Raw genomic sequence first — 13,498 nt, forward strand, 5'->3', positions numbered from 1 at the left:
GCAGAAACGGAATGGTAAGGGTTTCGCTCGGCCGGCGAATGAATAAGTTTGATAGGGTTTAACAGCGCAGAGGTGGCGGGAGATACACGGGAAGGAAGAAAAGGAAGTGAGGTTTATCAGATTTTTCTTTCTTTTTTTTTTTAAAAAAAAAAAAGAAGAAAAAAAAAACTTACGCCCAAAATTAAACTGGATATGAAAGCCCACGAAGCGTCTGTCTGTAAATACGTGCGCGTTGGGAAAGGCCCACCCAATATGGAATAAGCCCTTTGTTTGATTTCTTAATTGGGTAATAAAAATTTAAAAAAAAGCGAAAAAATATATTTTATTATATTATTTGATTATTTTATTTATAAAGATAATTAAAAAATTAAAAAATTAATTTTTTATTTTTATGCTCTTATCATATAATTTTTTTTACTTTTTCATTTTTTTCCCAATTTTCACTCTAAATTGATAAAAAAAATTTAGAAATTTGGAAGAAAATTGAAAAATCTAATCTCTAGTGCTTTCTTCTCTTTGTCTTTCTCCAATTGTCAACAAATAAAAAAAAAATAAATTTATCTTTTTTCTTTTATGCCAACTTACTCACAAAAGGTACGCTATACTAAAATTAGGGAATTTATATGGATATTCAAGACAACAATATTAAAGTTATCTCTAAATCTTTGAAATTTCGAATTTAAAAATAAATAAATAAATTGAGAATTTATTTTATATATATATATATATAGAGATGTGGGGTTTGGTTAGCACTTGATAATATATAGTACGTAGAGTGCATCACCTTTACTCTTTTCCCACTTTCAACTTAGCAATGAAGAAGATCTGTGCTAGCATATCAATCAAAATTCAAAAGTTATTCCCTGCCCGAATCCAATCCTAATCTGATAAATTTGCAGTTCTAAAGTAAAGGAAAAAAAAAAAAAAAACAGCAATTGTTGGATTTAAAAGGGTGATATATGTGTCACATATATATTTCAGGTGCCAAATCCTACATGACAAGCCAAGACAATTGGTATGTGTCATTCATGGTTTAGATTTACGAAGAACGCTTTTTCTGCTGCCACCTGACTCTTATATCATTAACTTTTCTTTCAAGGGATCGATGTAATAAAGATGCATCTGAAGACTTATCTTTAATCAAGCTTGTAATTCTGAAGGATTACAAACAAAAAATACTAGTAAAAAAAAAAACTAAGAGAGGAGAATGAAAGAACTTATCATCATGATGATGATGCATCCATCTGCAAAAAGTTCAGAATGAAAGAGATTCAAAGTATAAAAGAGAAAGAAATTGAGACAAAAATTGAACGAAATGTTTTACGTAAGGAGGGAGGCTAGCTAGGGCCACATCTGAAACATTTGATATAAAATTTGAGGCAATCTCATCATGCTGGTGTATTATTTTATGTCATAGCTATATTAAGATATATTAATTTTGCATGACAATGAATTCATTTTATTCACTTATTGCTCTATGTTATCCATATATATATGGTTTTCATGTGCATGATTCACTAAAACAAAATTGCAAATCCTTGTAATGCAATCATATCAACCATATTAATTTTTTATACCATAATTTATGTATTTTATTACATAACCTTGTTTTTGGATGAAATGAAGTGATTTAAAATGTGAGATTCAGAACTGAAATGCGTAGATTTTCTCCAATTAATCAGAGTTACGTAAATTTTGATTATGTTAATAAATGTGGAAGGAAGGAAAAAAAAATTATCATTTGAGTATGGATTTAAAGTGTTTCAGGTTTGGTTTCAATTTTAAATTTCAGTTAAAATTGGTTAAAAAAATAATAAAAAGTTAGGATGTGTTTAGATGATAACTCGCTAAGTCTATATAGTGAATTAGACTTCCTTAGAGGAGACAATTAGTGGCTATGAATGTCCCTTAGGATGTGATGATGCTGTCAAGTTTTCTTTCTTTTCTTTTCTTTCTTAGGACGTCGTATTAGGGGGGGCTTCTCTTCAATCTTCTGTTCCAATCCCAACTCTCTCCTTTTCTAAAATCTTGATCCATTGGGTTATTGCTTTCTTCCTTTTTCTTTTCTACAACTCATTTAAATATTACTTCTTTAGCCTTCTCCTGTCAAACAAGATCTCGTCAACAACAAGATCACTAGACCAATCCTAAACCCTTTTTCCATACACCCAAAATAAAATAAAACCCAATTAATTAACCCTAATTAAGATGAGAAAAGGAGAAAGACAAAGACATTCCAGTTGTATCTTGGTGCTTTTGAGGAGTGTTTTGAGTTTATTTTTATGTGCTCAAAAAGCATTGTTCCTTCCAAAGCTCATCTCTTATGTAGTCTTATACTACTACTATTACATGCATGCACACACGGCATCTTGATAATTGATTATGGGTATTATTAAAATACTAATTATGATTAATTATTGTTGTTTTTGTGGTTTAGAATTGGATATCATCGATCATGCTACTGTTTGCTTAATGCTCGTGGTGGTCTTCCCTTGGAAAATACAGAAAAAGCAAGAGGGGGCCACCAAATCCAACTAGCCACAAAACATCATGATCAATGAGCTTGTAACACTGTGTAAGTAAATTTTTTTTATGCATGTGTGTTTGAAACCTTAATTATTTGCTTTGGTTTGGATGATTAGGCAAATCCCAGAGTTTCATTAAAAAGGTATAAACAGAGATTCTCGTTAATTACTCCAATTTAAGAAAATATTTTCCATGAATGGCATATAGTAACGTAGAGTAAAAGTTTTGAAGTAATAGCAGATTTTGGTGGTTTCGTGGGTTACAAAGCGAATAGAGAAGAGCATCTTTTGGAAAGCGGTGGTCGTCCCCTTTGTCCATACTCACTCAAAACTTCTCTCTCTCACTCTCACCAATCTCTAGACGATCTGATTCTATATTTTGAATCTTTTGATCCCATGGGGTCGATGTTTGATGTTTCTGAGGAGTTTGTTCGCCTTTGTCCATCATACACTTACCATTGTGGGGTCTCTCCTTTTTCCACTGTTTCTTCTCTTCTCTCCTCATCATTTTTATCATTAGTAGTATATATTGTTTTTCTCTTTTTTATTTTTTTGACCTTCTTCTTTTGTGAGTTTCCATCTTTGACTCAAGATCTGTCCATCTCTCTCTTGCTTTCTTGTACTATGCCAAGAAGAAGACTTGCTGGTTGCTTTGATCATGGTGCAGAGTATCTAATTGGAATGAACTTTTTTTCTCTTATCTCTTTAACCCCTTTTTCTCTCCCATCAAAATCTCCAGATCTTATTCTTCTAATACTATCTACTAGTATTCATCACCTATTTAATAATTTTTCAGTAATAAATTAAAGCAACTATTTGAGATAAACATTAACGTAATCAAAAATTAATAAAACACAAGGGGTTACCAAGAATAGCTTTTTGGGTTGGTGTGAAGTACCAGTTGTGATGAGTGAAATGGGATTCGAAGCTCCTTTGCATGAAGGTGATATGATTACGAAGATGAAAATATTTGGGTGTTCACGTGATTCAACTGCTTGGGTTCGGGTACAGGCTACTGAAAATTTTTCATTTGGTAGCGCAACAGCAGCTGCTAAGCTTGTGGATGGGCTCTTTCTCTAGTTTCTACACATGCACTTTAGATTATATGATTTTGACAGATTTGACGACTTATAACAACTTATTCTATAGTTATCTAGCTAGGACATTTTATAGACCACAGATAATTATCATTGTTTTGTTGAAAAACACAAGAATAAAACCTCACTCCTATCACATCTCTTAACTTTGAATTTTAGTAACATCTATCAGTATTACACATCTTTATTTATGTATCACTCGTATAAATTATTCGTTTCTGCTTAAAGTGCCAAGGGTATGCAATATTTATTTATCATATTCTGCAGTAGCATTTTATTAACGTAAAAATGCCCTTAGATTATACTTTTCGCACCTAACCAATGATTTGATATCCACATGTACCATGTGCGCCAATTTATCAAAATTTATATAATAATCTACTGCATTAAAATTTATATTTTATAATATATAATATAACATAAATAAATAAAAAATTAAATTAAATAGATGCATGAATGGAGGGCATTTACCACCATCATAAGATAATTATCTATTTAATAATTAATTATAATGAAATTTATATGTAAGGGTCATTAAATGAACTGATTAATAAAAGTAGGGAATGGAGAGCGCGGAGAAGAGAAGAAGAAGGAGCGAGTGGGAGAAAGAAAAGAAAAGGAGACTATTCCTTTTTCCTTGGGAGGGTGGCAGTCGCAGAGATACGGATACGGACAGAGTTTTTTCATGTATTGGTTCAATCTCTCTCTCACTAATATAAATAGGGGTTTATCATGTGTGTGTCCTCGTGATCGGAGAAGGCAGATCCATGGAAGACTGTTCCCGCTAGTCACGTGGGTTCTTTTGACTACCCAATGACCAACCCATCTGCCCTCTCCCTCCAATCCTGCTACTAGCGCCCATAATCCATAACCATTACCACTACCGTTACCAAATATTTTCTTCTCTCTTTAAGAGAACCCCCCATTTAACACTTGGTATATATATTTATTACTATTTTCACTGCAAGTTACAAACAGGAAGTAGCTTGTTAGAGTCCAAATTCAATTGGAATTAGAAAATATAATTAATTTAGAAAATATAATTAGTTTAGAAAATTTAATAGAATTTAAATTATAAAGTTTAATAATTAGAGTTCTAAAAGAACTAGATTTTAGTGGCTAAATATGAATAGTTGATTAGCTATTATATGGGATATATTGCAGAGAGCCCATAAAGTGGAGAGGTATATTAAATTCCGTGAGTTTTGTTTGAGTGATTTTGAGGGTGAAAAAAATAATTAGTGATTGTAATTATTTTTCCTTAACAGTGAATTTGTTTAATGGAATAAGCTTACGCCGAACCACGTTAAATTTTGTATTCTTTATTTTGTGTGGGTGTGATTTTTCTCAACAAGTGGTATCAGAGCCTGGTTTGAGATGTCAAAAATGGCGAGCACAAAATTTGAGGTAGAGTCGTTCGATGAAAAAAATAGTTTCAGTTTATAGCAAAGCACCGTGAAAGATGTCCTTGTACAACAAGGATTAATTAAAACATTGAATGAGAAGAAACCAGCGACCATGAAAGATGATAATTGGGAGGAGCTTCAACAAAGGGCTATGAGTACGATTAGATTAACGTTAGCCCTAGATGTGAAGTACAATGTCTTGGAGGAGACCTCGCCTATTGTTTTGTGGAAGAAATTAGAGAACCTATATATGTCAAAATCACTCACAAATCGTTTGTACTTGAAGAAAGAGTTATACCAACTCAGAATGGATGAAGGTACTGATGTGAAGTGTAACATCTCCACTGTACGTGTTCTGTACGTTTTGTTGCTCTAGTGGCCAAATATCAGTCCAGGCAAGTCAGGATGTCTGGAACTACACTTTGGTGATAGTGAACAGACATATAATGATGAAATAAATAAAAAGAAAATACAAGAAAAATCAAAGAAAAATGAAAGAGAGAGAAAATGAAGCTAAGTTAAACGAGCCGGCACCGCAGCGATGGGTGACCGCACTGAAAAAGCCGTTGCCACCCTAGGACCGCGGGAAACCCTTGGAATTAAATTTCGGGATGTAAGTAAAGGTCTATGGAAATATAATTGACACTAGAATTATCAAAGAAAAATTAATAAATTAATACAAAGAAAAAACGAAAATCCGAGAAACAGACAAAAATCGGTGTTATCAAAAAATCGGGAATATAACCCGAAGTGGGGCATTTTGATTATTTGACACTTAGAATTGCCTTTTGACCTCAATGTCCATTAAAAATAAATGATATTGCACTTAGGAAATGTCATGAAAAATTAAAATAGGATACAATATGTAAATAGTAAAAGAATTGAGCTAAATGTGCAAATAATAGAACTTAGTATAATTAACCATTAAACTATTGTTAAGTGCTCCACTAATTCAGAAACTTGGACACCTATATAAGCCTTGGGACAGCTAAGTCATCATCTTCAACCTTGCTCCATAAACCAGCCGAAACTCTCACCATGGAAACCACCATTGCCGCCCCACATGCAACCTTCATTGGTGCATGATCAAGCCATCATTTCCATTTGGTTCCTTCATTAAAGCTTGCCTATTTACCTTGGGAAAGATATTAGCAATAAGAAAAACAAGATTTGGTGAAGTTTTGATAAGCTTCAAAAGTTGTAAGTGTTCAAAACCTCTCCCTTGCTTTAGTAAACCTTGTGTTTAGGCTGAGGTGAGTGTTTTGGTGAAGAGAAATGAAGAGAATAGTAAGATATGTAATTGTCCATTTTCGGCAGCCATGAATATTTGTTGTATTTGAGTTTTTCTTATCTCTAATAGATTAGAATTAAAGTTGATTAACTCAAATGGAAGATGTAGTAAGTTAAAATCTAAGTAAGTGCATGTTAGTGCTTGAATTAAGGGTTTGAAATGGGACCTTGATGCTTTGGAAAACTGTCATGTTTGGCAGCCTATAATATCATAAATTTATGTGTGAATATGAAGTTTATTAATGAAATATGATAGTGTTAAATTATGGGCAGCATATGTAAGTGATATTAAAGTATGAGTATATTGAAGTGTATGTGTAATATTGATATTGAGATATGTTGAATTTTGGTGGAAGTGAATGTTGAACTTGAATGGTGAATTGTGTACATTGAGTACTTGAGTATTCTGCCCAATATGCTTGCTGGAATTGTGTACAATATATATATATGGAAGTGCCATTGATTGAATATTGAAGTAATGACGAGGAGAAGGAATATCAAATTGGAAGTGTAAGTGTTTTGTGTAGGTTGTGTATTGATGGCAGCACCTAAATTAGGTCATAAGTGCCAAAATGTGAACCTAATTGGTATGAGGTCAATGGGAGGTGAAAATAGACACCAAATAGGCCAACTTTTATGTAGAAATGTTGTCAAAATTCTGCCTAAAAACTGATCTTAAAAATGACCAAATCCGGAATGGCAACCTTACAACTCAGATTTTTGATCATATGAATAGTAATAATTTGGATGACCATAACTCACTCAAAACATGTCCAATTGACCTGAAATTTTTACCATTGATAGCTTAGACATAGAGCTACAATTCTTATGAAGACACCAAAGCCCAGAAATGGTAAGAACCAAGTCAATTAGCTTACACAAGTTCAAGTACCAAAACTGCCAGAACTAAAAGTGGCCTAAAATTGATCAAAATTTGCACTAAAAGTGCAATCTGTCCAGCTTTAGTAAATTGACCATATCTTGGTCTATATAACTCAGAATGACTTGAAATTTTGCCCCGAATGTAATAAGACATAGAGCTACAATTTTGCTTCTTTGACCAGAAGCTAAAAACCAAGAGAAATAGGATTTTAAGCTAGACCAATCTAGCACATCAAAAATTGAGAATTTGACATTTACATACAATGATGCTTGAAGCAATTTGGCAATGAATGCTAACTTATAAAAATGGTAAATTGCACTATATTGGTAGCATATTGAATTACAATATGTGACATGTTGATGCTGCAAACAACTTATCCACAGTACGTAAAATGGTCAACATATGCATTGACTTATGAATTACATAATAGCTAGTAAACTCTAAAAAATTAATGAATTAAACAATTAATTTATAATACGCCCTACTTTGCCTAGTTGACTAGTTTGGATAGGTTGGCATGCCAATAGGATTCTGACAGCTGTTCTATAAATGGCTTCATGCCATACTGTATTTTTACGGCTTATTATGCCGCACTGTGACTTTAATAGCTTACGGCTATACATATTATGTATTTATTCTTGGCTTATCACCAGATTAACTATATGGCTTTTTAACCACACTATTTGCACACCGGGAGACACTTTGTGATCGATGGGGTGACGGCCTGAGGTACTAGGTACCTAGTGCCAGTATATCCGTTTATCCACTCTGGTCAGTATATAGGCTACACGGGCAGTAATTCAAGTTCTATTGAATTCAAATAGCTAAATCCAGTCTACTTACATACAGCACTACCAAAAATTAGCAAATATTGAAATGTTAGCAAATAAAAATAGAATCAGCAACTGGAAAGTATATTGATGTTATAAATTCGTAAACAATTCATTTACTTTATTTTAGTGTATATTTCTTTATATTTGGCACCACTAAGCAAAATTGCTTAGCGCGTTGCTTTTGTAACGCATAAGTATTTGAGACACAACTGGGGGGCCCAGTAGACCTACGACCGGGTGAGACATCAGATCTGCACAGGAGTCCAGAGTTATCTGCACTGCATTGCATACATGGTAGGACTTAGGACATCTTGTATTTTGTACTTCTGTTGTAATTTTGCAATTCGGCCCTGTATTTTGTAATATTTTATACATATTAAATAACATGAAGATTTTCTGGATATATTTAAATTATTATGGACTGTATTCTGGAACTGTTTAATGACTGTAAAAGTCTATTGACTTTACTAAGAAATAGATACTATGAAATATTTGAGATTTTGATATTATCATATTAAACTATTTTCAACAGGTTTGGAAGGACAGTTTGTCCGAAATACAGACGGCACCTTACCAAATTTTTATTACCATTTTTAAAATACTGATTTTATCAAAGTATGAAAATAGTATCAGCATGATATGAATATTATATAAAAGACTTCTTAAAATCAAATTGAGTTCAGGAAATGAAATAATCACAGACTAGGTATTCCGGAACGCCGTGTAGCATGCCTTGCTCGGCTATACTCTAGATGGGTGAGGGGTGTTACATGAGGGATCATCTTAATATTTTTAATAAATTAATTACCCAATTGGCTAGTATTGGTGTGAAGCCCTCTTACTTTTAACCTCTCTCCTATACTCTTATAAAAGCTTAGTGACAGCTATGACAATTGGGAAGGAGACTTTGAAGGTGGAGAAGGTTACCACAGTTATCTTAGATTATGAAAAACTCAAGAAGACAAGTAGTAATAATGAAGGTGGAGCCTTTGTTGCTGGTTCTAATCGTGGTAGAAGCAATCCACGTGGAAATAATTGGAGAAGAAATAGTAGATCAAACTCAAGACCACGAGTAGACTATGAAGATAGAGAATGCTACTACTATCATAAGAAGGATCACGTTCAATACCGTTATATGAAAATGAAGGAAGATTTTACAGAATTTAAACAATTCAAGAAGAGTCGCGGAAAAGAAAAAGAAGGAACTACTGCAATTGTAATGGATAATGGTATTGATAGTAAATGTTTGAATGTGGATGATGAAAAGGAAAAGGCAAAAGATCCATTACAAGATGAGTGGTTAATGGATTCTACTTGCCCATTCCATATTTGCTCAAAGAAATGAGTGGTTTGATGTGATTGAAGAAAAAAAAGAAGAAAAAGTGAAGCTAGCCAATGGGAACAAGATGGAAGTTGAAGGTATTGGAAGAGTAAAGATCAAGTTGCATGTTGATCAAGTAAAAGTGTTTGATGAAGTGAGATATGTTCCTAAATTTGAAAGAAAATTAATTTTCTTGGGTAAATTGGATTCTTTGGGTTATGGGTGTTCGATTCATGGTGGAGTTATGAGAGTTAGCCAAGGTGCTCTTGTGATCATTAAGAGTGAGAAGATTGATACAAAGAATCTCTACAAATTGGAAGGAAGCATATTAATTAGAAGAATGTAAGTGGAAGCAAGAGACAGCATCAACAATCAAGAGTACAGGAAGTATCGAAGAGAAAATTGACTTTTGCAGAAATTATGAAGACTAATTCCATTTGACTTGAAGATGGAGATTGTTAGAGTCCAAGTCCAATTCAAATTAGGAAGTATAATTAATTTAGGAAATATAATTAGTTTAGAAAGTTTAGTAGAATTTAAATTAGGAAATTTAATAATTAGAGTCCTAAAAGAACTATATTTTAGTGGCCTATATATATGAATAGTTGATTGATCATTATATAGAATCTATTACAGAGAGCCCATAAAGTAGAGATGTATGTTGAATTTCGTGAGTTTTGTTTGAGTGATTTTGGGTATGAAAAAAATAATTAGTGGTTGTAACTTACGTCGAAGTACGTTAAATTTTATATTGTTTATTTTAAGCAGGTGTGATTTTTCTCAACATAGCTATTTTACTATACCGTACATTGGCGCATACGCTTCCACAACACCCACTGACTCAACTGACTTTGGCTGACTAGTTTTTGTCCTTCTCCTTCTCTTGGATTATTTGGGTTTTTTTGTTTTTCTTTTTTGACATGCAAATTGGGTCCATCTTCGTTGTCTCTTAGTTGCTTTATATGTGTGTTTATATAAATTGTATTGCATTCACGATAAGCTGAATGCAGGTGCTGACTGGTATTTTGCCTTTTTATTAGCTTATAAAGCCACAAGACAACACTTGTTCTCACCCCTTCTCGTACCATTCATCACCACACTCTTTCTCTCTCTCTCTAGTGATCTCTTATTCAAACATTATATTATTGCAAACTCTTTCTTCGTTTTACTACTTGGGTCCGTACTCTCTGTCTCTGCTATTCCCATTTTAACTACAAATTCACCATTGCCACTTCTATCTCCAACCAAATTAACCATCCTCCTTATTCTTCTTCATATATAGTAGTAGTATCCGATCTTTGGTGGTATAGAGGCAAACCCAGTAACAGAAAACTGAGTGAAGAAGAAGAAATTGAGAAACGATGCATAGGTGCAGCAGCTCACAGGGGAATATGATGGGTCAATGTACTTGTGGTCTGTTTCATGGCCAAAGCAACTCTTTCACCATGCTATTTTCCATGCCAAACCACTGCAAATCTTTCGATGAAACAGACATGTGCCCTTTTGCCTCTTCTTCTTCATCTGTTGATTGCACTCTTTCTTTAGGAACCCCATCAACTCGTCTAAGCGAAGACGATGACAAAAGAATCCGCCATGAAGGCCGCCCTAGTTCTTGCACGTCAACCTTCTGCTGGGATATTTTGCAAACCAAAAACGCGCCTTATGCTCCTCAAACCCATAAAACTAGTCGTGGAAGTAATTCAAGTAGCAACTCTGCCATTAATGATCCTCTTCTCGCTCGCAGATGTGCCAACTGTGACACTACTTCAACTCCGCTTTGGAGAAACGGTCCAAGAGGCCCCAAGGTATGCTAATTGAGCGTAATTTTGTCTTCTTTCATTTGCTCTTTTTGTTCTTTTCCATTTCAATTTGTCACCTGGTAAGAATTAATAAATATACGAATTCTAATATTAGTGAAGTTAGTATAGACAAGTTGCAGTATTTTCATGGAAATCTAGAACTGTTTTCAACAGGGTTTAATTTCTTTTTTTTTTTTGCTTTGTAAACTTTCTAAGCGATCAATTAATAAAATATTTAAGTTAAAATAACAATTAATTGATGCGAATTGCAGTCACTTTGCAATGCATGTGGAATTCGGTTCAAGAAAGAAGAGAGAAGAGCCACAGCTGCAAACTCAAGCAGCAACAGCCATGCAAGTGCATCATCATCATCAGGAACAATGGAGCAGCACTACGCTTATCAAAACAATTCATGGGTTCAAACCCAGAAAATGCCATGCTACTCTCCGGCCAATGAATTCAGGTTCATAGAAGACAGCGATCGAGATTCTGATACAGGCATCCCTTTCCTTTCTTGGAGACTCAACGTCACAGACAGGCCAAGCTTTGTCCATGACTTTACGAGTTAAAAATTTGAAAAGAAAACAAAAACAACCACAAAAAAAAAAGGTGAAAGGAAAACAAAAGGAAAGCAAGAACAATAAAAAGAAACAAAAACAAGAAAAGAATGGTCAAGATCATGAAAATGCAGTGACCACTACAACACAAAACGATGATGATGTTGAAGATGTTGGTGATGGTGATGGTCTAGTCTCGTAAAATTCAATTATTTATTTATTTATATATATATTTTGAAATTTTCTTCTTTGTTTGGTTTGTTTTCTTTCTTTTTCCTTCCTTTTCTTTTCTCTCCTTCGTACATTGATGGAGTGAAAACGGGATAATTCTATGTTCTTAGCTGCTTTTCTTTAATTAGGTTCCTTTAACTTTAGTATTATTGATATATAGTATTTCTCTCTCTCTCTCTCTCTCTCTCTCTCTCTTCTCTCAGTTGATATATGGAAAGCCTTTTTCTGTTACTTCACTTTCTTTCTTCAGCTATTATAGTTTGAACCGTTGAATCGGTTAATGGAAACAAAATGAGATGGAAAGAAGCTGAAAATTTTACCTGAATCTGAAGATTTTTTCCATGGAACTTCACAACTGAGAGATAATCAACTGATCCTCCAATTACCAAGTTGATGATGATGAGCCCATGAGGGACATGAATGTGGGCTTCTGAAACATTTACTGTTGGGTTTTGTCCTGCTCCTCCTGCTGCGAGTCTCTCTTCTGTTTTTTGACCGTCAGTTTGGCCTCAGTACCTCCTGGCATTTTCTCATTTGTTTTTCATATTCGTCTTTTCTTTTTTAAGAATTTTCTTTTTTTAACCCTGAGCCCTAACCCTAACCCTAACCCACCACCATTGCCTTAACGGACAACGGTCAACCCAAATTCAAGACCAACAATTCCCTTATAATAGGTGGAAAATTATATATATATATATATATATATATTTTATAAAAATATGAACGTTAACACTTCATTCAAATTCATACCAACTTAAAGCCAGCAATCATCAAATTTAATCTCCATTTAAATATTTCAGATAATTAAGCTAATAAGATTAGATTAATTGAAAATTATCCTAACATGTGATCCACCAGTCAAAGAATTCATGTAGTATTATTATATTTATAATATGCATAGTGGTGCAGTGAGCATGTGTTGTTAATACACAAATACTAATATATACAGAGATTTCAACATTGACCAAGGAGAAGGAATTGTTGTCATGCATGTGGTTCACAATGCCAAAACCTTACATCGAGGCTTTGGTTCAGATTTTTCTATTACAAGACCATGATTAAGACAAGCTCTCCCTCTCGTTGGTGAAGGATTAAAATATTTATTAACATCTTTTCCAAGAAAATTAGAATTAGAAAATCCAATATAGAGATTCACAAAAATTATTAAATTAGTCTTGATCAGTTCTCTTACATGAACAAATTGCCACAAAGGGAATAATATAATTGATAAAAAAACAGAGTTACAAACATTTTACAAATTTAATTGATATTGGAATATTTAAAACCGAGGTGGTTTATAATAATTGTTTATTAATTTAAAAATATATATATAATTCATTATAAAAAGAACAATACAATCACTGATTATCAAATGCCCAAAGCACAAAATCAAATACACATTGGACCTAATTTTCATGACAAGCCCATATTACATGAGAATACATACTACGCTGATGGGCCACATTATTTTTTTCAAAACTACATCCGGAAGTCCTCCCACTTTCGAGTTTTATTTTTGAGTCCCTAAACTTTTATTTATTCATATCCAGCATTCA

General features: G+C 33.4%; 1 protein-coding gene across 1 annotated transcript; it reads left to right on the forward strand.

The window, feature by feature from the left end:
• Nucleotides 1–10,446: 10,446 nt before the first annotated feature.
• LOC110665097 (GATA transcription factor 18-like) lies at nt 10,447–12,070 on the forward strand. Its single transcript, XM_021825089.2, has 2 exons — nt 10,447–11,160; nt 11,427–12,070. The coding sequence occupies exons 1-2, from the start codon at nt 10,717–10,719 to the stop codon at nt 11,721–11,723; spliced, it is 741 nt and encodes a 246-aa protein (XP_021680781.2). The 5' UTR covers nt 10,447–10,716; the 3' UTR covers nt 11,724–12,070.
• Nucleotides 12,071–13,498: the final 1,428 nt, after the last annotated feature.

This window comes from Hevea brasiliensis, chromosome 9, assembly GCF_030052815.1.
Source record: "Hevea brasiliensis isolate MT/VB/25A 57/8 chromosome 9, ASM3005281v1, whole genome shotgun sequence".
Classification (NCBI taxonomy): domain Eukaryota; kingdom Viridiplantae; phylum Streptophyta; class Magnoliopsida; order Malpighiales; family Euphorbiaceae; genus Hevea; species Hevea brasiliensis.

What these genes read in the sequence shown, in the direction of transcription:
- LOC110665097 (XM_021825089.2), top strand. Translation starts at nt 10,717, where the DNA reads ATGCATAGGTGCAGCAGCTCACAGGGGAATATGATGGGTCAATGTACT. An exon ending in ACGGTCCAAGAGGCCCCAAG is followed by an intron (nt 11,161 to 11,426) that starts GTATGCTAATTG and finishes TGCGAATTGCAG; the next exon opens with TCACTTTGCAATGCATGTGG.